Source organism: Exophiala mesophila (genome assembly GCF_000836275.1).
Source record: "Exophiala mesophila strain CBS 40295 unplaced genomic scaffold supercont1.1, whole genome shotgun sequence".
Lineage (NCBI taxonomy): Eukaryota > Fungi > Ascomycota > Eurotiomycetes > Chaetothyriales > Herpotrichiellaceae > Exophiala > Exophiala mesophila.
In genome coordinates this window covers 2,452,834-2,474,154 of record NW_015622504.1, presented here as the reverse complement: position 1 = coordinate 2,474,154, position 21,321 = coordinate 2,452,834, and the positions used below count along the sequence as shown (strand labels likewise).

Sequence of the window (21,321 nt, the reverse complement as noted above, 5' to 3'; positions counted from 1 at the left end):
GGCGATGCGGTGCAGGGGTTCTTCAAGAAGAACAGGGCTGGGGCAGTCGATGCTCGATGCAGCTCTGGATGTCGCCAAGTGCCAAACACCTGCAGACGGGCGGTATGATGATGGGGCTTGCCGGGGACAAATGCCCGGTCGGGCAGAACGCAACAACGTACCTTGAGCTCCAGACGGGCAATTTACACGGCACGGTCCCGCTCTATCTCGGCGAGACGGATTTTGGTGGCATTGTCCTGCCTGTGTATACCATGAGCATTTGCATGTCGGTGGATGTGGTTGACGTACCACAGAGCAACCCCCCAGCCCAAGCCCGTCGCGGTGGGCACCAAAATTGTCGTAAAGAATGTAATAAAAGATGGAGATTTAATAAATTTCCAAAAAGATTCTAAAATATTTGTGATATAATCCATATTTTTTAAAAAAAATATTTAAAAAATATATGTAATATCGCTGCTATGGAGAGGAAAAGAGGAAAAGGATGAGAGCAGAGCCCCCCAGCGAGAATATCCTCCCAGCAGCATCTCGACCTAGGAAGGTGCACTCAGCACTTTCAGAGAAGGAACGCTCCTCAGTGTCGGGCAGGAGCGGTCATCAGAGAAGAAACGCCCCTCGGTGTTGCGCAGGAGCGATCACCAGCTCGTCAACGAGCAAGAACACCTCAGATGTTGATGTCGGCCGCCATTGATATCAGGGCTCAGTGTGCAAAGTTCTCCTGCCAACCAAACAGGCACATAGCTGAGGAGTCTTACTCCCGACCATCACGGTGTAGCCGAGAGATGCTATTAAACTGATGAGTTGTAGTAAAAGGGAGAGATTAACACTAGGGAGGTGTTACGGCAAGTGCCTTCTCACCCTGATGAATACGGTAGGTGTACTGACTGACCCTAATTAGCTGAATTCTCTTCTCTCAATTAGTGAGTACAACAAGAGTTGACTTTACACCAAAGCGTAGTCATTTGCCTTAACAGGAGGCGTGTGTACCTTGAGAATATCTCGAGGTGGACGTTCCAAACCTAGTCACGTGATGACCCACTGCCTGGGTCCGTTACACTTACGGACTAATTGCATAGGGCTGTTTCCTGAGTGCTTAGGAGCGGAAGGTGGGCCGAGGGCGAGTAAAGCGGCGAGCAGCTAATTCAACCAAGATCAGACCAAGCATACTGTACTCCGTAGGTTTTTCACACGAGACTGGTAGGTGACCGGTACCTCTCTAGTTGTACCTCTAGTATCGGATACCTCATAAATAAACCAACAACCAACCCAAACGACCACTCAATCTTCGGTACCCAAGTCCAAATACCCATTCGATTCAGCCCATATCTACTCCCATCATTATTGGCTCTTGTGTTTTAAAGAGGGGGGAATGTCATATCAAACCTGACCTTTGTCCAGTTCACCATTCAATTTTGGGCACAAATACTTGTAGTAGACCAATGTGAAGCTCTAAATGAGGTCTGTGTGTAAAAGAGTGTCTGGGTTATTGGTGGACTGTGTGTAATTCGTGTGAGGTATGAGCTACGACCAAGTCATCTGAATCCCTCAACGCATGTAGTTATTAGGTACACCTAATCAATGTAGCAGACGCCTAAACAAGTGCCTGAACCCTCCCGAACAAGGTACTTCCAGGGCACTTCAAGGACAATTAATACCCACTATGCCCCCCAAGCAACCATCCTCTAGGCTCCTCGGCCCCTCGGCCCCATATTTCTTCCTTCCCCTTCCAGTGTCCTTCCTCTAAAACTCCATCGTCCATCCACACTTTTACTCTACATTTCACACCTGAACACTTCACATTTCCACATCCACACACGCGTTACCATCTACTCCTGCCATCACCATCTACCTTTTCATTCACCACTCGCCACGTCCCATCCCTCTGGTCACCTTCATCTCCATCACATCTGCCAGACCTTTACGCGGCTCCATCAACCCCATCTTCACCTCACCCTCCTCTTTTATTATTCTGCCTCACCTCGAAAGGTCATGATCGCTTCCCATGAGCTTCGATAACCCCAACCCCTCCTCATTCGCGCATTGGCATTCTTCAACGACTTCGCCTTCGAATTCATCCCAGACAACCAATCGTCCTCAACCTCGATTGTCCAAACCTCCTCCCCAGTCGCCCTGGGGACAGAATCTCTCCTCGGCTGCAGCCAACCGTCGAGATCGAGGTCCAACCCCCCTTGCAACCAACTTGTCCCCATCGCCATCCTCATCTTCACAGACCCGTAGGCCCTTTGCTGCCTCAGAGTCCAACTCTTCAGAACCATACCTTTCTTCCATCTCGCCTTCTACCGGCAACTTCCCTCCTCTCGCCGCTTCCGCGTCCTCTGCTCGCTTTGGCACCCGCCGCGGAACCCCTCCTGGTTCCTCTCATCCCAGCTCGCCCGTCCCCAGTCTTCAAACTGGCGTCCAACAGCCTTCCTCTCGCTCCCTCACTTCCCCCAGGTCAAGAACCATCACTCCTTTTCAGTCCTCCACGCCCGCCACTGGCTCGGCAGGCTCAACCTCTCTTTCAGGCCTGGCGCCCGCGGGCGGTGGTCTGTATTCAAGATCAGGCGCCTACTCCCCTTCTCTGACCGCCCCTGCCGTCGGCTCCCCGACTGCTACCACATTTGATCGGTCCACGGCCCAGTCCTCGAACCAAACTTCCTCCAACCCTGCCACTTCCTCTCTCTCCAAGATTTCCGCCACACAGATCCTCCTTCTGCTCGACACCATCACCGAACGAGAAGGCAAAGCAAAGTGGGAAGCAAAGGCGGAAAAGATCAGGAAGCTGCTCGACTCCAACGGCATGGAGGTCTTTGCTCAATTCTTCCGTCGCACTATCGTCCAAAACGCCTCCGTCATCTTCAACGGTGCCAAAGACGTTGACCAGGGCAGCTACAAACTCCTGCGCCAAGAGCTGGATAAGGTCCTCTGGAGTGCCGAACAACCACTCAAGATCGCCGAGGCCATCGATACGTCCAAAGATGACTTTTTCCGCGATTTTGATCTGACCACCTTCATTCACCACTTTTTCGTCGATCCTCTACCTCAGGTTATTCTGGCCGTCGCCTTTACCCGCTGCGCCCGAGCCGAACTCCGCACCAAGGCTGATACTTTCCTCGCCGACTTTGCCTCTGTTTCCTTCCGGACCTTGGCTGAAGGCCGTGGAAATCAAGCATACTCGGCAGAAAATGTTTCCTCCATTATCGAGTATTATGCTTTTGCGCCCTCTGTCACTTCTGAGCAGCAAAAGATGGACCTTTGGACCGCGTTGTCTGCTCGCTATGCCGCCCTCAAACCAGAGCAGTTTTCGGCTCCACTGACTTCGTCCCAACTGTTGCGTATTACGAGTGATGCCCGTGACTTGGCCGGCAGTCTACAACGCCACGGTCCTAAAGTTCTCGCCTCAAAGCAGGCCGCACAAGACTTCATCTCTTCAATACCACCTCAGGCCATCACCGAAGAACAGGTTGCTAATGCAGTCCTCTTTCTCCTCTTCGCTGTCAACCAACAATATGACCTTGCCAATCTGATTGCTTCTCTCGTTCCAAAACATCTAGACTGGGACCTGGTTGTTCAAGGATTCGATGTCTTTGGCCTGCGTCTGCGGAGAGATTACTTTCCCCGGTTATTCAATGCCTTTAGCGAGGTCGCTTCAGAGCCATGCAACTTCGACCTACAACGTCTATGGGGCGGTCAATGGCGCCACCCAGACACTCAAATCTCCTTCCTCGGAGGTTATCTGGCCAGTTCCTCGAAGGATGTGCAATACCTTAAGATCTCTGGGCTGCGGAGGAGCGTGTCCCTGGACGATTTCAGCAATGCGTCCCCCGAATTGAAACGACTTCTGGAAACAGAATTGGCAACTCCATACGTTTCGGCCGACGCATGTCAGGCCATCTTCGACGTTGTTCTCTCTCCCGGTGCATCCGCTGAAGGAGAAGATCGTCTTGATGTCCTGCACGACGTGTACCAGAATCATCCAGTCATCTTCCTATTGTACCTCTGCAGCGTCAATGCCAAGCCATGGGCACCAGACCAGGAAAAGTTCATTGGCGAATGCTTTGGGCAATTCCTCGAAAAGCAGACTGCCAATCAAGGCCCTCTCTTGGAAGCATTGTCATCCCAAAGCCTGCAGTATCTGTTCGACCTTTGCCACCTCGTCTTCCAGATCGATCCTCGCCAAACCGAAGCCATTTATGAGAGAGCTGAAGAACTTGGCTGGACCGAAGAATTCTTGAAACACTGGTCCAATCCATTGTCTCTGGATTTGGCTTGTATCCGCCATAAACTCGTCCCCAGCTTCGACTTGGACAAGTACATCTCTGAGGCCGCGGAAGCATACCCTAGTCTCGGAAATATCCTCTGCAAGTACTTGAGAATCAAGGCAGACGATGAATTCCGCGTTCAGAAGGCCGAATCCTCGCCGCAATCTATCCCTCTCAGTCTTCGGACTGTTCATACTTTGCTCGAAAAGTTGGAGGACTATTTGGACAACCGCAAATCTCTCGAAGACATGCAAACCACCTGTCTCCAAACCTACCCCCGCCTCATGAACTATGGTGCAGGCTTTGACGATGTCCTTGAGCGCAGCAGTGAGGAGAAAGGCAACAAGCTACCTGAAGCTATCGACAAACAAATGTCGGAGCTTTTTGGCCGAATGTACCGCGCGGAATTGACCATTCGGGACATGATCAACGAAATGCGACGTTACAAGACGTCAAGAGACCCGGATCAGCAAGATCTGTTCTGCTGCATTGTCCATGGCTTGTTCGACGAATACGTATGCTACAACGAATATCCAGAGGACGCGCTCGAAAAGACAGCTTTGCTCTTTGGCAGCATCATCAAGTACAAGCTCTTGCCTGCAATCCCTCGCGAGTATGGCCTTGCATTGATCCTACGAGCAGTACGCGAACACGAACCCGATAGTCTCATGCATCGCTTTGGCATTGAAGCCCTCTTGCAAATTAGTGATCAGCTTGCTGAGTGGCCAGGCCTCTGTAGCCTCCTCCTGCAAGAACCGTCTCTCAAGCATCCCGAGATTCTCTCTCGAGCTGAAGAGGGGTTGCGATCACAGCAAGCCGGCGGGAACGGTCTTGATCCCAATGGTACAGGCAAGGTTACAAACGGCGATGAGTCTGCCAAGCTTGACATGGGGCGAGGATTTCGTGGTCTACGGGCGGAGCCTCCTCCCCTTGGTTCAAACTTCAAGGACCCTGATCAGAAGATTCAAGAAAAGATCCTATTCGTCATCAACAATCTTTCCAAGGACAACATGCCCGCCAAGTTGTCTGATTTGAAGGAGTCATTCGCTGTGGAGCACTATCAATGGTTTGCGTCGTACATTGTGGAACAGCGGGCCAGACTTGAACCCAACAACCAGGAAATGTACTTTCAATTTGTCAGTCTTCTCGATGACAATCGGCTGATGGCGGAGATTATTCGAGAGACTTACGTGAGTATCGCAAAATTAATGGGTGCCGAGTCAACCATTGGCTCTGCCCAAGAGCGAACTCATCTGAAGAATCTCGGAGGCTGGCTTGGCTCTCTCACCCTGGCCAGGGATAAGCCCATCAGGCATCGCAACGTCTACTTTGTCGATTTGTTGGTTGAAGGCTTTGAGACACAACGTCTGATCTTGGTCATTCCATTCACCTGTAAGGTGTTGGCACAAAGTGCCAACTCGGTTGTGTTCAAACCACCGAACCCGTGGTTGATGGAAATTATTGGCGTCTTGGTCGAGCTATACCATTTTGCAGAGCTCAAATTGAACCTGAAGTTCGAGATCGAGGTCCTTTGCAAAGATCTCAAGCTTGATTTCAAAAAGCTCGAGGCCGCCACCGTCATCCGAGACCGACCCCAGACCGATGATGATGCTACCAACACCTCCATCGTTCCCGAGGGTTTGGAGACGTTTGATGAACTTTCCCTGAATGGGACCATGAACCGGGCTACCCGAGATCGCCTGTCAACGGCAGAGATCATGGCCTCGCTTCCAAACATACAAGATGTGCTCAAATACCCTCCGACCTCAGGCACTCCAGCCGACCAGGCACTGATCAAGAGCATTATCTATCGCGCCTTCGACCAGGCCATTCAAGAGATCATAGCTCCCGTTGTGGAGCGTTCGATCACCATTGCCTCGATATCGACTGCTCAACTTGTATCCAAGGACTATGCTCTCGAGTCTGACCCGGAAAAGTATCGGACCGCTGCACGTCAGATGGTCAAATCTCTTGCTGGTAGTTTAGCTCTTGTTACTTGCAAAGAGCCACTCCGCATGAGTATCTCCAACTACATCCGCCGTCCGGCGCAAGAAGACCTGCCAGAGCAACTCTTGCCTGAAGGTGCGATCATGATGTGTGTCAACGACAATCTAGATACAGCTTGTTCCTTTGTTGAGCAGGCTGCTGAGCAACGTGCAATCCCTGAGATTGATCATGTGGTTGAGGCAGAGATCGAAGAACGACGACGTTTCCTTGCCGAAGGAGGAAATCGCGATTTTGTTCCCACCGGCATCAACCGTTGGTCAGCTTGGATTCCCGAACCGTACAAACAGACGGTGGGCGGATTGAACGAAGCTCAACGCGCTGTCTACGAAGAGTTCGACCGTCGAGCAAATGGCTTGAATATCAATCACGTGGCCAATGCTTCTGCAGACTTGACCGGTCGACAACTTCCAGACGTCCTCCAAGATGCCCTCTCCATGCCCAATCTTACGACACCCGCGGATCAACCTGCGCTGCCTCACCAGAGTCCTTTGATCCAACAGGACAACCGACTGCTACCTGCCATGCAAGCGCCCCGTGTTAATGGTTTCCAGGACAACCTCCCACCCCACGAGCGTATCTCTTTGCTCATTGAAGATGTTCAGAAAGCTGCCAGAGCATCGGATGTGTCTAGACTTCGTGACTTGGAGAAGCAAAGCTCCATATTCCAGGACTTCCGACAGATCTTGATTGTATTGTCCTCCACGACCAGACCTCCCGCGGATTTACTGGCTCGGCAGATTGCGGATAAGATCTGCAACATCTTTGCCATGAAACCATCACAGGGCCCTGTAGAAGCCGAAGTCTTGGCTCTTTTGTTATCCAAACTCTGCCAGTATTCCGAGCTTATCACTCGGGATGTCTTGAGATGGATGACGGCAAATGAAAGCATCTTGCTCGGAAATTCCAACATCGTGGTTGGTCTAGTCGCCGCAGGCCTGATGGAGCTTGTTAGGGTTGATGTTGTCATCTCCTCGCTCCTTGCCGAGAAGAACATGCAAGCGCTTCAAGTCTTCTCCGAGATTTTGGAACAGACCATGTTCACGGACGAGCCTATTGCACTCCGGGCAGACTTTGCCAACAGCTTGATTGCCATGTCCGCTTGGCTCAAAGAGAACCCGGATCTCACACTGGCAACGGAGATCAATCAAAAGCTACATGCACATGGCATGTCTCAGCTTGTCAGCGTTGGAGTGTCTGATCGGGCAAGAGCCAAGCAAGACCAGATGCGATACATTTTTGACGAATGGTGCCGTATCTTTGAAAACTTAAGCCCAAATGACGGTACATTTGCTGGATTTCTTCGGGAAGTCCACAAAGAGCAGACGATCAGTAGTACTGAAGATCTCGCCGATTTTCTACGTCTTGCAGTTGACTCATGCCTTGACTGCTACGAACGAGAGGCACAAAGCATGAGAGGCAGCGTGGATGTTGCTTTCTCTCAAGCAGATGCGTTGGCGCGTCTATTGATCACGTTGGTCAAATTCCAAGGAGAATCGACAGGAGCGGTGCAGATGAAGAAAGCACCATATCTCCAAAACATACTATTCGTCCTCGTCCTGATCGTCAACCATCACCAGGTGATGCGGGGGATCAACTTCAACCAGCGGCTGTTCCATCGAATTTTGACTAGCATGCTCTATGAATATGCGTCCAACCGAATGGATGAAGCGGCCGAGCACAATGACATGATGCTGGCATTTGCAAGCGCGTTTAAATCATTACAGCCCTCGTGGTTCCCCGGATTTACCTACGGATGGTACAGCTTGGTGGTGCACCGTGTCTTTGTCAAAGGGATCCTTCAATCCAACAATCAAGCTGGTTGGGATGCATACCGAGAGCTGACTGGACTACTCCTCCTGTACATTTCGGAATTGTCCAAAACACCGGGACTCGACCTGCTCAACTTGGACCTGTATAAAGGGACCCTCCGAAACATACTTGTTCTCCTTCACGATTATCCCGAATTTTTGAGCGACAATCATTCATACTTCTGCTCCCGGATCTCATATGCCATTCCGCAATTGAGAAATCTCATCTTGACAGCCAAGCCCTCTGCATATCATGACCTCCCAGACCCCATGACACCGGGACTGAAGATCGAGCGACTTGATGAGATGAAGCGAAGCCCAAGCTTGGCGCATGACTTTGAACTGCCCCTCGCACGCGATGGATTGAACAGTATTATTGACAACGCGCTGAGCAAGTCCAATGACTTTGACGGTGCCCTCAAGCAGATCAAGTTGGCTCTGCGGGATGATGGTAGTCAAGATCGAACGTCGCTCATGGCGCCTGATAAGAGCATTGAAATTGTCAATTCACTGGTCCCTTTCGTCGGACAACATGCTCTACATGGCCAGGCTGGAAGGTTTGATTCCAGCTCAGCACATGTGCACTTTATGACCAAACTCGTCCATGGTTCTGGACCTCGGGAGCGATACGAGCTCATCAATGCCATTGCAGACCAGATACGATTTCCAAGCACACATACCGATTTCTTCTGCAAGCTATTGTTGCATTTCTGGGGCAGCGGAAATGCGGAAGAGTCGCAGCGAGAGCTCCGAGAACAGATCGCTCGTGTGGTGTACGAGAGATTAATTGTTGCACGGCCTCACGTATGGGGAATGACGATACTCTTCATTGAATTGCAACAGAATAGCACATATGGGTTTTGGGAGTCAATGGCCTCGGACGCGGGCATCCAACAACGTCTTCAACAAGCGATCCGGCCAAGCCATTAGACCATTTTGGTTGAGATGGATGGGCGCATGACATCGATGCGGAAGCCGAGAAAGGACTCGGAAAGAACAGCAGATGACGAGGATGAAGTCGAGCTAATCAGCTTGGTTGATCTGACGACTTATGACCCGGAGCGGGTGTTTAGAAGGGAATGAACCTCGTATTGATTGGGCTTAGACAGTTCAATTCTTGTACACTTGATTCTTTCTGCGGGGTTTGTACTGCAATGGCTATGGCCTTGGAGAAGGCATGGTCCTGTCACATTAGCTGGAACTGACAATACTGCATATCAAGGAGCAACAGGAACATGGGAGGGGGCGAATCGACGACGATGACAAGGGCCGAGATTGATTGATTGACCGACTGATTGATTGATTGATTGGACTTGGGACTTTGAACTGGGAGATGAATTGTTCTTCCGTGCGGACTGGACGGATGGATGACCTGGATGGAGGGGAATGACAGGAAGGGGAGATGACAAAAAAAGCTTCGTTGTTATTGTTGTCGGTGTTGGTGTCATTAATCTTGTTATTTTCTCTCTTCCTCAACCCTCCCTCCCTCCTCCTCTCCCAGACGACACCAGACATACATCACAAACACAACACACAAACACGTTCAGTAGGGCACTATGCCATCCATCCCACACATAGCATGAGGAAACGTAAAGGAGTTGATTGTTTCATTGATATTTTCTTCTTTTGGAATTCCGAATTATCATGAAAATGTATAGACCAAGTACTACTAGAGTGTATCATATTGTCAAGATTCAGACATTCTTTCTCTATATCACAATGTGATATTGGTGGTTGTGGTAGGTGATATATCATGTGACAAGTCACGTGTATGGTCGACTCTTGAGTATGGGTGATAATAAAACTGACCTACAACAATTCCCATACTATCCTAAGGTACCTAGGTACCTACTACTGTACTGTAAGTAGCATTGTGGAGGACCAGGAGCAGAGAAGCAAAAGGGGGGCTGGGGAGTAACGAGTCACGCGAGTGTGAGAGGTTCGGGTGAGTATAAGCCTTTCCTAGCCACGTCTAGAGATCAGTCAGAGTTCAGTCAGAGTTCCAAAGTCCGGATCTGTATAGTAAGGTTCAAGGTGTTGATTCGCCCGAAGGAGTCCTATCTGCCTGTTCCGTGTTTCCCATTTCCTTTCCTTTCTACAAAGTCCCTCTTTTCGGACATGAGCAAACATATTAATATCCACGGTACCATACATTCGTATATCTTTTTCTTGGGAAAGCCAATCAGACGCGCTACATGTCCGGAACTTCATATTTCGTCATGTTTAGCACACGCACATCACGGTTTCCTTTCTCCTGTGAAAATCCCTAGCGTACCTATCTTGTTGAGGTGTCGTTGGGTGGTACGGTTGCGTGACTGGCTGATTTCGAGAGTTCCAAAGATAGCAAGGATAGATGGGATGTGGGAGGTGGTTGTCCTTGATATCTGGACGGGTTGATCGGGGGATAGTGGAGGGCGGTGTCGACGGGATGGATCCTGATGGATCCTGATGGTTTTTGGATCATTTGCTGTGGACCTCGCGGGACATATATCTTCTTCTTCAAGACCAACTTTGTGGCCCTTTTTCTTCTCTCTCCGTCTTTCTCTCACTTCTCATCTGTGACAGACAAAAAACAAATCTCACCTGTTGTATCGCTTCTCGTCAGCACAACACCGTCATGATGGACTCAAAATCTTTCATCGTAGACGTCGAGAAGGTTGGTTCGACAGATTCATTCAACCTGGTCCAGGATGGCGACAAAGGAGGTCAACCACAAGATGGGCCAACTTCCTCTTCCGACAAAGGCTTCTGGTATGGTCTTAAACCTGAGAGCTTCAAACGAAATCCGACTGCTCGCATCGACACCGAGCCCACCGACGCAGATGGCCGTCCACTCTCAGATCAACCGCCCGCTGAGCCCGCTCTGGCTATGAAATTGAAACAACGTCATTTGACAATGATTGCTATCGCAGGATCGATTGGTGAGTGATCAAGCCCAACATTTGGACCGAAATAAATCATCTGACATGATCTAGGAACTGGCTTATTCATCGGCTCCGGCGCCGCACTCGCCAAAGGCGGTCCTGCCGCTATCGTAATCGCCTACAGCCTAGTTGGCCTTCTTCTCTGGTGCACCGTCCACGCTCTTGGGGAGTTGGCGGTTGCATTTCCAGTCGCTGGTTCATTCTCGGTATATTCCAGTCGGTTCATCGACCCAGCATGGGGATTCGCCATGGGGTGGAAGTAAGAATTGTCAAATCTAGACAAGTCATCTTGATCGTTATGCTGACGTATATCACCAGTTATGCCTTACAATGGCTCATCGTCCTACCTCTTGAAATCGTGGCTGCATCCATCACACTATCATTCTGGGAAGGTGCTCGAAACATTAATCCGGCTGCGTTTGTCGGGATATTCTGGCTCGTCATTGTCATCATCAACTTATTCGGTGCTAAAGGATATGGAGAGGCAGAGTTTGTGTTTGCGATTGTCAAGATCCTGGCTGTCATTGGCTTCATTATTCTCGGGGTCATCATTGCCTGTGGCGGTATTGCTGGGCAGGCATATATCGGCGCGAGTTATTGGCATGACCCAGGATCGTTCAACAATGGTTTAAAGGGGGTGTGTTCGGTCTTTGTCATCGCCGCCTTTTCGTTCGCCGGTACCGAAATTGTCGGGTTGACGGCTGCAGAGACGGACAACCCTCGTCTGGCTCTGCCCTCGGCGGTGAAGCAAGTGTTTTGGAGGATTATCTTGGTAAGTGCTGCATTTGCACAAGCTGCGCGCAGGTCGCTAATCGGCGACAGTTCTACCTGGGATCCCTCATCGTGGTATGCTGCCTGGTCAAGTACACCGACCCCGCCCTACTCAACAGTTCAGGGCACAGCGACGCCAATGCATCGCCATTTGTGATTGCGGTGCGCAACGCGGGGATATCTGTGGTGCCGTCAGTGTTGAATGCTGTGATCTTGATTGCCGTCCTCAGTGTAGGCAATTCATCAGTCTATGGGTCATCACGCACGCTAGCGGCACTGGCTGATCGGGGCCAAGCACCCAAAGTTTTGGGATATATCGACCAGACAGGGCGGCCGATCGTGTCGATCGTGTTGGCAGCATGCGTCGGGCTGTTGTGCTTCATTGTCGCGGCGGGATCCAAAACTCGGACAGAGGCATTCAATTGGATGCTAGCCATCTCGGGACTCAGCTCCATCTTCACCTGGATGTCCATCTGCGCATGCCACATCCGATTTCGGCACGCATGGAAAGCGTCAGGTCAGCAGCTCAGTGATCTGGCCTTCACCAGCCAAGCCGGGTACTGGGGTTCATGGCTGGGCGTGGGAATGACTGTGTTGATTCTGGTGGCACAGTTCTGGGTTGGGATTGCTCCAGTCGGCTACGCGGCCATGACAGCAACGGAGCGAGTCGAGAACTTTTTTGGAGCTTACCTGGGTTTCTTCATCATATTCGGATTCTACTTTGGATTCAAGCTGGTCAACAAAACAAGATTCAAAAAGGTGGAAGAGATGGACGTCACGAGTGGCCGAAGAGATGTCACGGGACTTGCTGAGATCTTGGCGGAGGAAAGAGCGGCGAAGGCGACTTGGCCTTTGTGGAAGAAGGGATTGAAACTTTTTTGCTGAAGTGATGGCACTCATGAGTCTAGGATCAAGGGGGTGTATAGGGCTGGAGCACAAGTACAGTGTTGTGAGTGTACACATATTTCCCGGGCAGTCAGCCTGATCGACGATTGATGGTTGTGAATGTGTAAAAAGAGTGGAGAGGAGGTCGAACAAGGGACCCCAAATAGGAAGTGTAGTGGTGACTGAATTACTTAGAAAGGAAGATGGCAAGGTTGGAGTCTAGGCGAAATGGATATGACATGATAGACTATGCGTGCAGTGAGTCGCGGTAAGGTGATGTGGTGTGTAGAGTTCTTGGGATGGAGATGATGATGAGGTTGGAGATGAAGTCGATCATATCACGTGCAAATTATGACACAGGATGCTCCTGCCGCAAACCCTTGTCGTGAAATCGGGAATCGGAAGGAGCAGAGGCTTGGCAACGAGGGGTCTCGATCGCTGCCAAAAAGAAGGCAGTCAGGACTCAGAGCCACATGCATGTTGGTATGTTCTTTCCTTGCGTCACTTTACAGTTCCAGTACTGTACGCGTAGTTGTTTGTGGAGGAAGGAGTTTTCAAAGGCTTGGAGCTTAATGTGCATTGGCATCAACATGTACTCCGTAAAGCAATTTCTACTTGGTATAATTCAACAAGGCGTTGAATCAAGTGTCGTGGCTTGCGACCAGGTCGCTTAGCTAAACGATCGTACATATCCTCCGCGCTGTATTCCCCGTTAAAGGTGCTTTGGCGAGACTAAACGAGTCGACTGGCAGGACTCGAATGTCTGCATGGATGGTGTGCCGGGTTGTAGGGCCAATGTGGTGATGGTGATGGTGATCGACATGTCATGGGCCGGGAATGCCAGGGCAACATCTGATGACTTGCCACGCTTGATCTAACAGTAGTACTCCGTACATCTAGCCGTAGGATTCTACCCGTGTTCATATCCTGGTACAGGTCTCAAGCCATTGGTATGTACGTACATACACAGTGTGGGTGGCAATGGGAGGGCGCACGGCCACAACCTGAGAGAACAAGGCGGGTGCATCGTATTGTATTGTTGTATGGCACGATTGCCATTTGTTGAGGTGACGGATGTGGCTGGTTGCAGCCCGTGATTTGTCAATTTGAGGAACATTTCCAGGGCAGGAGCGACATGTCTGTCACATGTGCAACATTTTCTGGCAGGCGCTGGATCCTCGATCAGCAGAATCCTGGAGTTTGAGAACAACTACGAATCTACAACACAACGGAGATGTATTCGCACGATTCCTGCTGTTGTGTGCGTGTGCAAGTTGTTGTGGTACTAGGAACAAAGACCACGGAGTACTTAGAAAATCCAGCCTGAGCGTGTGTTTTGGTGCATTGACATCACCCATGTCTGTCTCCACAGATCTACACCTGCGAGTTGGGAGATCATCTAGGCCTTTAGGCGTAGCGTAGGCGTAGTCATAGCTATAATCAATCTTCCAGGGGTTGCCCGCTCTGACCGACTTGGGCGCACCAAGACCCGGGAGGCTGCCTTAAGCGACCAACTAACCACCAATTGGGCTTGGGATGGCCTCGACAAATCTCCACCTGGCGTCATCTTCCTCATCTTCCACTGTCCAAGGATGCATCTTGACATCACTTTGGTCAAACTCTGGCCTTCTCTTTTGATCCTGTCCGAGCTGAATCCCAAGTCATGACCCGATTTTTGTCAACGACAGACTACGAAGTACGGAGTACAGGTAGTAGAACTCCACAGGTAGAGAGTCGAACCTAATGGGGAACAACCCGCCATATGGGTATGAACTGGAGAGAGAGAGTGTGTGTGTGAGTGTGGGAGAGTTTGTCTCGAGTCTCAGTCGTCATGGCTGCTCCAGGTCTGGGCTTGCGCCATCACTTCCGTCTGGGTTTGGGTCTGGGTTTGGGTCTGGGTTTGGTCTGGGTCTGTCTCTTGTCTCTGTTTCTGCCATGATTTCGTCACAATTGTTCCCTCTGCTCTCCACCCAAATTTCTGCTCGCTGCCGCTGCCGTGTCTGTGTACACTACACATAACTCGCGTCAAAACTCGTCCAGTAACCACATTCCTCTCTTTCTTCCCTCAGCCATTGTCGTGTTTCCTTCTTGGTCGACCCCATCATCACAACTATTGTCCTAGGTCCTTCCCAATTACCTTACTCCCAGTTCGCTGTGTATATTCACCACCATCATCCTCTTACCTTCAACCCGTCACGTTGTCCTCCTCAACAATAAGCGGTGGTGTGAACCACAATTCTCATCATGCAGGACTCAACAACCCATCTCTTATTTACTCGCCAGGTATTACCAAATCTCTACCAATTTGACTTGTCTAGACCACTCCCACTAACACCACCACAGAGTCAGGGTGAGAACCGTGACCAGGGTTCCAATTCCCTCTCTGGCATCATTTCAACCTTGGTCCCAACTCTCATCATTGCCGTCATAGCCCTAGCCTTTTTCCTCTTCCTACGTACCCGTTCCACTCGAGTCTACGGACCCAGAACCGATGATCGACTCGTCCAAGAGGAAAAGCGCACTCCTACCTCCAGCGTGGGTTTCTTCAGCCTCATCAGAAACTACAACACCTTGCCCGACAGCTATGTCCTCAAACACAACTCCATGGATGGCTATCTCTGGCTTAGATACTTCAAGGTCCTCATCGTCATCTCCTTTGCCGGCTGCTTGATCACATGGCCTATTCTCTTTCCCGTCAATGCCACCGGTGGGGGCGGCCAGGAGCAATTGGACATCCTCAGCATGAGCAACATTGCAAACCCCAACCGCTATTTTGCTCACGCTCTTGTTGCCGTCATCTTCCTCGGCTTTGTCGTCTTGGTCGTCTGCCGAGAGCGTCTCTTTTTTGTTGGTCTGCGACGAGCTTTCTACCTGTCTGCCGCTCACGCCCAGCGATTGTCCTCCCGAACTCTGATGGTCATGGGGCTCCCTGTTGAATACATGGAGGAAAAGGCTTTGCGACAATTGTTTGGAGCCAACGTCCGAAAGGTCTGGATCCCTACCGACTGCAAGTCTCTCGAAAAGGATGTCAAGAAACAGACCAAGACCGCTCTCAAACTTGAAGGCGCAGAAATGAAAATGATCAAAAAGGCTAATGCCGCTCGCATCAAGGCTGAGAAGAAGAAAAAGGCTCCTCCTGCAGAGGAAAATGCTGGTCCTTCTCAATGGCTCGATGAGAAGAAGCGTCCCCGCCACCGCCTTTGGCCTCGATTCTGGCAAAAGACCGATACTCTCAACTACTGCCGGGGTACTCTATCTGAGCTGGACAGATTCGTCACCCAGCAACAGACTGAGCACCTCGACCTGAAGCATACCAAAATCTCCTCGGCTTTTATCGAGTTCAACTCACAAGCAGCCGCTCACGAGGCTTACCAGACCATTGGCGTTGAGTCCAAGATGAAGTTCAACCCTCGCTACATTGGTGTTCAGCCAGATGAGGTCGTCTGGAGTAACCTTGGGGTCACATACGCCTCGCGAAAGTCCAAGATCATTATCGCAACGATTGCTGTCTGGGTCATGATCATCTTCTGGGCCATTCCGGTCGCATTTGTCGGTATCCTGTCCAACATCAACTATCTGACCAACAAAGTCCCCTTCCTCAGCTTCATCAACGACATTCCACCAGTCATTCTTGGTCTAGTCACCAGCTTGTTGCCTGTCATTCTCCTAGCTGTTCTAATGGCCTTGGTACCCATCGTCTTGAGACTCCTCGCCAGACTTGCCGGTGAACCCACCCAGTCCGCCATCGAACTCAAGACCCAGTCATGGTACTTTGCCTTTCAGGTCGTCCAGGTCTTTCTCATCACTACATTTACATCCAGTAAGTCTATTGTCAATCCTTTTTGCATTCTCAAACTAACCTCTCCAAAGGTGCGTCGGCAACCACGACTCAGATTATTGCCAACCCTGCCTCGGCACCCAGTCTTCTGGCTGTCAATCTGCCAAAGGCCTCCAATTTCTACATCAGCTACTTTATTCTCTTCGGTTTGATGCAAGCCGGCCTCCAATTGCTCAACGTCGTTCCCTTGCTCATGATGACCTTTGTGGGGCCTCGATTCTTGGACTCAACCCCTCGAAAGCGCTTCCACCGATTTTTGCAACTTGCCACCGTTGGATGGGGCTCCACCTATCCCAAATTCACCCTGCTCGGAGTCATTGCCATCTCCTATGCTTGCATCGCGCCCTTGATCCTCGGCTTTGCCACTATTGGCTTCAGCCTGCTATACATTATGTTCCGATACAACTGGCTGTTTGTCTTTGGCAATGACATCGACACCAAGGGTGAAACGTATTCTCGCGCTCTGAAGCAGCTTCTGACCGGTGTCTACCTCGCCACCATCTGCCTCATTGGTCTGTTCGCCATCGGTGTTAGCGACAACCGCATCAGCATTGGCCCATTGGTCATCATGATCATATTCCTGGTTGTCTTGGTCGTGTTCCAGACCATGTTTGACCGTGCCATTGCTCCGATGGAGCAACACCTCCCTCTGGAGTTGCTTCGTGGAAACGAATACAGCAAGGTCTTGGTCGAACCTAGCCTCGAGGAACAACAACTCAAGGAAGAGCAAATGAACACTGGATCGTCCAGCAGACAACACTCGCACGCCGCCACACTTCCCGAGACCTCCAAGGTTGAAGGTGAGGTGCCACAACCCAAGACTCCACCATTCAACATGTTGAGCCGTCGCCTGGAACCTTTGGCACAAAAGCACTACGAAGCCAACAAAACCATTGTCCCAGATGCCGAGTCTGAGATCCTCCTGCCCGCATATACGTCCGAGGAGTATGAACACGCCTATCTCAACCCGGCCATCACGTCTGCTCGTCCCATTATCTGGCTAGCCAAGGACAAGTGTGGCGTGAGCCAGTTGTTGGTCGAACAGAACAAAGAAGCAGGTCTTTTGAGCACGGACGACGGTGCTGAATTCGACGAGAAGAACAAGTTGGTGTGGAACGAAGAGAATGTCAAACAGGCCCCCATCTGGGAACGACCTGTGAGATACTAAAGCGGCAAAAGAACGTCACAGCAGGATAGGGTGCATGGGATATGGAACCGGTACATTCCCGGAGGTTTTCGGTCGGTTGGTTTTGTCATCTTTGATCAGTATACCCAGGAATCAGGATGGAGGAATTCAAAAACACAGGCGTTTGATGGGTCCGACGATGTAACGAGAACCCAATTGTACTGGTACGAGTTGTATGTCTTGACTAATTTCACCGGTGCCTGTCACATTAGCGACAGAAGAATCGCCGCGTACGTACGAATAAGACTGCAATCATGAGTTATTGTGAACATGGACATGGAGAGAATTTGGATGTAGAAGTTGAAAAAACTCCCGTGGAAAATCAACACCCGTGGACGATGATACAACAACAAGGGCGTCAAGGCAGGAAGAGCATCGCAGTCGTTCTTGCCGAGGTTGAGGGTCGCGCTTGCTTCTCCGCTTCTCCGCATCCAAACTTTGCCTCGATCGCTCTTTCCAATATGGTGTTTATCTCCAACACGTGACTACCTACTTCATACCTCGCTTCCTTATATCTCCACATCATCTCGCCCACGACCTGTCCCTCTGATCAATATTCGCCTGGTAGACCTTGCTTGTGCTGTACCAGAATAGAGTGTTCATGTGCAACTGCGTCCAGACAATACGTTCTTCACTCCTTTGATCCTGTGCCAAAATGCCTTTCAACCCGCTGGGTCTACCACTAGAGTGGTGCTCTCGAGAGTACCGAGCAGAGCATCAACAAGACCTCAAAGGGAAAAAATATGGAGGCCCAGTATCAAAAGATCGGCCGCTGTGGTCTCCTCCAGCGCCAGAAAAAGTCCCCATGTCACTATATCGCCATCATATCAACAGGAAATTCTCCCAGAATCTCAAAGACTCTCACGACTTGCATAAGTGGTCAGTTCAAAACCGCCACGAGTTTTGGATTGACCTGTACGAATACGCCGGCATCATCCCTCCTCTTCCACCAGGCACCAAGCAAGCCTACGATCCCAAACTGAAGCTCAGAGATATTCCCAAGTTCTTTCCAGGACACAAGTTGAATTATGCCGAGAATGTGCTGGTCCCCAACACCTCAACCAACCCCAATGGTGTTGCACTTGTCGGTGTGCGCGAAAACGCCCTTGACAGCCCCGAGGAAATTACCTGGAGCCAGCTGACTGAGCTAGTCCGGATCGCCAGGTCTGCATTGATCCATCAAGGTATCAAACAGAACGACGTCGTCGCTGCCCTCATGGCAAATTCAATCTGGATCATCGTTCTCTTCCTCGCCTCCTCTTCCATAGGCGCAATCTTCACCTCGGTGTCTCCTGATATGGGTGCAGCCGGCTGCGTCAGTCGATTTTCTCAAGTCAATCCCAAATTACTCTTCACCGACACCGATCTGGCCATTCGGGGAATCAGGCCTAGCATGATTGGCAAAGTTCTTCAGATTCTGAAGGCTCTCCCCAAGAACAACAAACCTCCTCGTGTTGTTTTTGTCCCGACATGTCACCGGCCTCACCTGGTCCAGAACCTCGAATATATCAAACCACTAGGCGAGAGTCTACATACTTTTCTGTCCGTGTCCAAACCGTCAGATCAGTTATCTTATACTCGTCTACCTACTGACCATCCATTGGTTATTGTCTATTCTTCTGGCACCACCGGCGAACCTAAATGCATTGTTTCTCCACACATTAGTATTCTCAATTATAAGAAGATTTCTTCCCTCCACAACAGTCTCGGTCCACAATCGACGGTTTTCCAATATTCATCCACCTCATGGATTCTCTGGAATGTCATGAACGGCCACTTGTCCGTCGGTGCCAAAGTCATCTGCTACGACGGTGGTGCCCTCTACCCTGGTCCGGCCACTATGCTCCGTATCTGTGATCAATTCAAGGCCACTTATTGGGGAACCAGCCCCCGATATCTACTTGAATTGGAGCAATCGGGTATCAAACCATCCGACTTTGACTTGTCCAATCTGACCCTTGTCACCACAACCGGCGCGACCTTGACGGGGGAACAATTCATCTGGTTCTACACTGCATTCCCCAAACAAATCCACCTGTCCTCCGTCGCAGGAGGCACTGACATTGCCAGCTCTTGGGTGGCCACCAATCCAGCAGGACCAGTTTATGCCAATGAAATGCAAATGTGGGCTCTTGGACATGATTGCGATATCCTCGATACCAACTCAACACAAGGGGAGTCAATTGCAATGACTGGTCAACCCGGTGAACTCATCTGCCGCAACACTTTTCCTAGCATGCCATGTCGATTTTGGGGCGATGACAACCACAAGAAATACCGAGCTGCTTACTTTGAGAAATTCGAAACGGTCGACCCCACCACGGGTCAACCTGATTTTCTCGACGTCTGGGCTCAACATGACTTTATCCTCATGAACCCACGTACAAGAGGCGTCCAGATCTTGGGTCGATCGGATGGCGTCCTCAATCCAAGCGGCATTCGCTTCGGCAGCTCCGAGATATACAATATTGTAGAAGGTCCAGGGTTTAACAACATTATCGCTGACACATTGTGTGTCGGCAGACGTCGACCGTCAGACAAAGATGAGACTGTATTCTTGTTCGTCATCATGGCACCAGGACATGAAAATGAGTTCAACAATGAGCTCGTGGAAAGGATCAGGTCCGCCATCCGAGACGGATTGTCCCCTAGACATGTTCCCAAGTTCATCTTCCAAATCAAGGAAATCCCATATACGGTCAATGGGAAAAAGGTTGAACTTGCCATCAAGAAGATTATTAGTGGTGAAAAGGTCAAGGCTTCCTCTACGGTGAGGAATCCTCAATGTTTAGCCGATTTCGAAAAGTATGTGACGGTGGAGAGGGAGCCTCGGTCGAGTAGACTATAGAGATGGTATGAATACCTTGTGATCGGATAGATAGATGGTAGTATCTCTGTCTTTTAGAATACATGAACTGCGACGATGGATGCTCGGAATCAAGTTCCAATGATCTTTTTATCTCACTAGTTGGCAAGATCGCTCCTTGCCTGGGATTTCTCCATCTCATCCGTCTGAATACATGACTGAGTCTAGCTCATGAGCTATTTTCAGTTCAACCATCTACACCATTGCATACCGATGTACAACCCCCTATCGACATGACTTCTTATTTTAACACAAGCACATAGGTACTGATAGACTCGGCACAGAACTGAACAACGCTTTCTATACGAAAGTCACACAGGCTAACCGAAGGAGATACTTGGTAAAGAAATATAAGCTTTGTAATACTACTCATGCAGGTATCCAGTCTACTCCGTATTTAGAGAAGACCCGGCCAGACCGTAAGACCAAGCGCCCCAAGCCCGAGAGCGCTTCAGCCTCCAGCCGGGGCAACAATCCACAACCGATTAGATGTGTTTGTACCATTATTTATCTAGCTACTAGTGGATCGAAACTATGGCGGAAAAGTATCTGTCTGGTACTCGGCTATCAAAATCTCCACTTTTTACTCACTCGTGTCGCACGGGTACCCCGCCATCGACCACCACCACCACCACCACCACCACCTCTGTTGCTTTATTATTAGTGAAAACACCTCCTTACCCCCTCGATTCCGTACTATTCTACTCCTCCAAACAAGAAGATTGAACCTGGTTTTACATTAAAGGATTTTCACACACCGACAATCTCGGCTGACCT

The 21,321-nt window shown here is 50.3% G+C and overlaps 3 protein-coding genes across 3 annotated transcripts; all 3 read left to right on the top strand.

Moving 5' to 3' along the window:
• Nucleotides 1-1,761: 1,761 nt before the first annotated feature.
• Nucleotides 1,762-9,710, top strand: PV10_00787 (uncharacterized protein). Its single transcript, XM_016364902.1, has one exon. It carries the CDS (start codon nt 2,000-2,002, stop codon nt 9,002-9,004), a length of 7,005 nt encoding a protein of 2,334 aa, XP_016228551.1. The 5' UTR covers nt 1,762-1,999; the 3' UTR covers nt 9,005-9,710.
• A 4,913-nt stretch (nt 9,711-14,623) lies between these two features.
• On the top strand, nt 14,624-17,952 carry PV10_00786 (uncharacterized protein). The gene is made up of 3 exons (XM_016364901.1): nt 14,624-14,937; nt 14,998-16,474; nt 16,525-17,952. Exons 1-3 carry the CDS (start codon nt 14,899-14,901, stop codon nt 17,658-17,660), a joined length of 2,652 nt encoding a protein of 883 aa, XP_016228550.1. The 5' UTR covers nt 14,624-14,898; the 3' UTR covers nt 17,661-17,952.
• A 381-nt stretch (nt 17,953-18,333) lies between these two features.
• Nucleotides 18,334-20,526, top strand: PV10_00785 (acetoacetate-CoA ligase; the record flags this gene model as incomplete). The annotated part of the gene is made up of 1 exon (XM_016364900.1): nt 18,334-20,526. One exon carries the CDS (start codon nt 18,334-18,336, stop codon nt 20,524-20,526), a length of 2,193 nt encoding a protein of 730 aa, XP_016228549.1.
• Between the last annotated feature and the right edge of the window lie 795 nt (nt 20,527-21,321).

Bases quoted from the DNA above. Each gene is read 5' to 3' on its own strand.
- PV10_00787 (XM_016364902.1), top strand. From the start codon at position 2,000: ATGAGCTTCGATAACCCCAACCCCTCCTCATTCGCGCATTGGCATTCT.
- PV10_00786 (XM_016364901.1), top strand. From the start codon at position 14,899: ATGCAGGACTCAACAACCCATCTCTTATTTACTCGCCAG. The intron at 14,938-14,997 runs GTATTACCAAAT...ACACCACCACAG, and splicing joins ATCTCTTATTTACTCGCCAG to AGTCAGGGTGAGAACCGTGA. The intron at 16,475-16,524 runs GTAAGTCTATTG...ACCTCTCCAAAG, and splicing joins CATCACTACATTTACATCCA to GTGCGTCGGCAACCACGACT.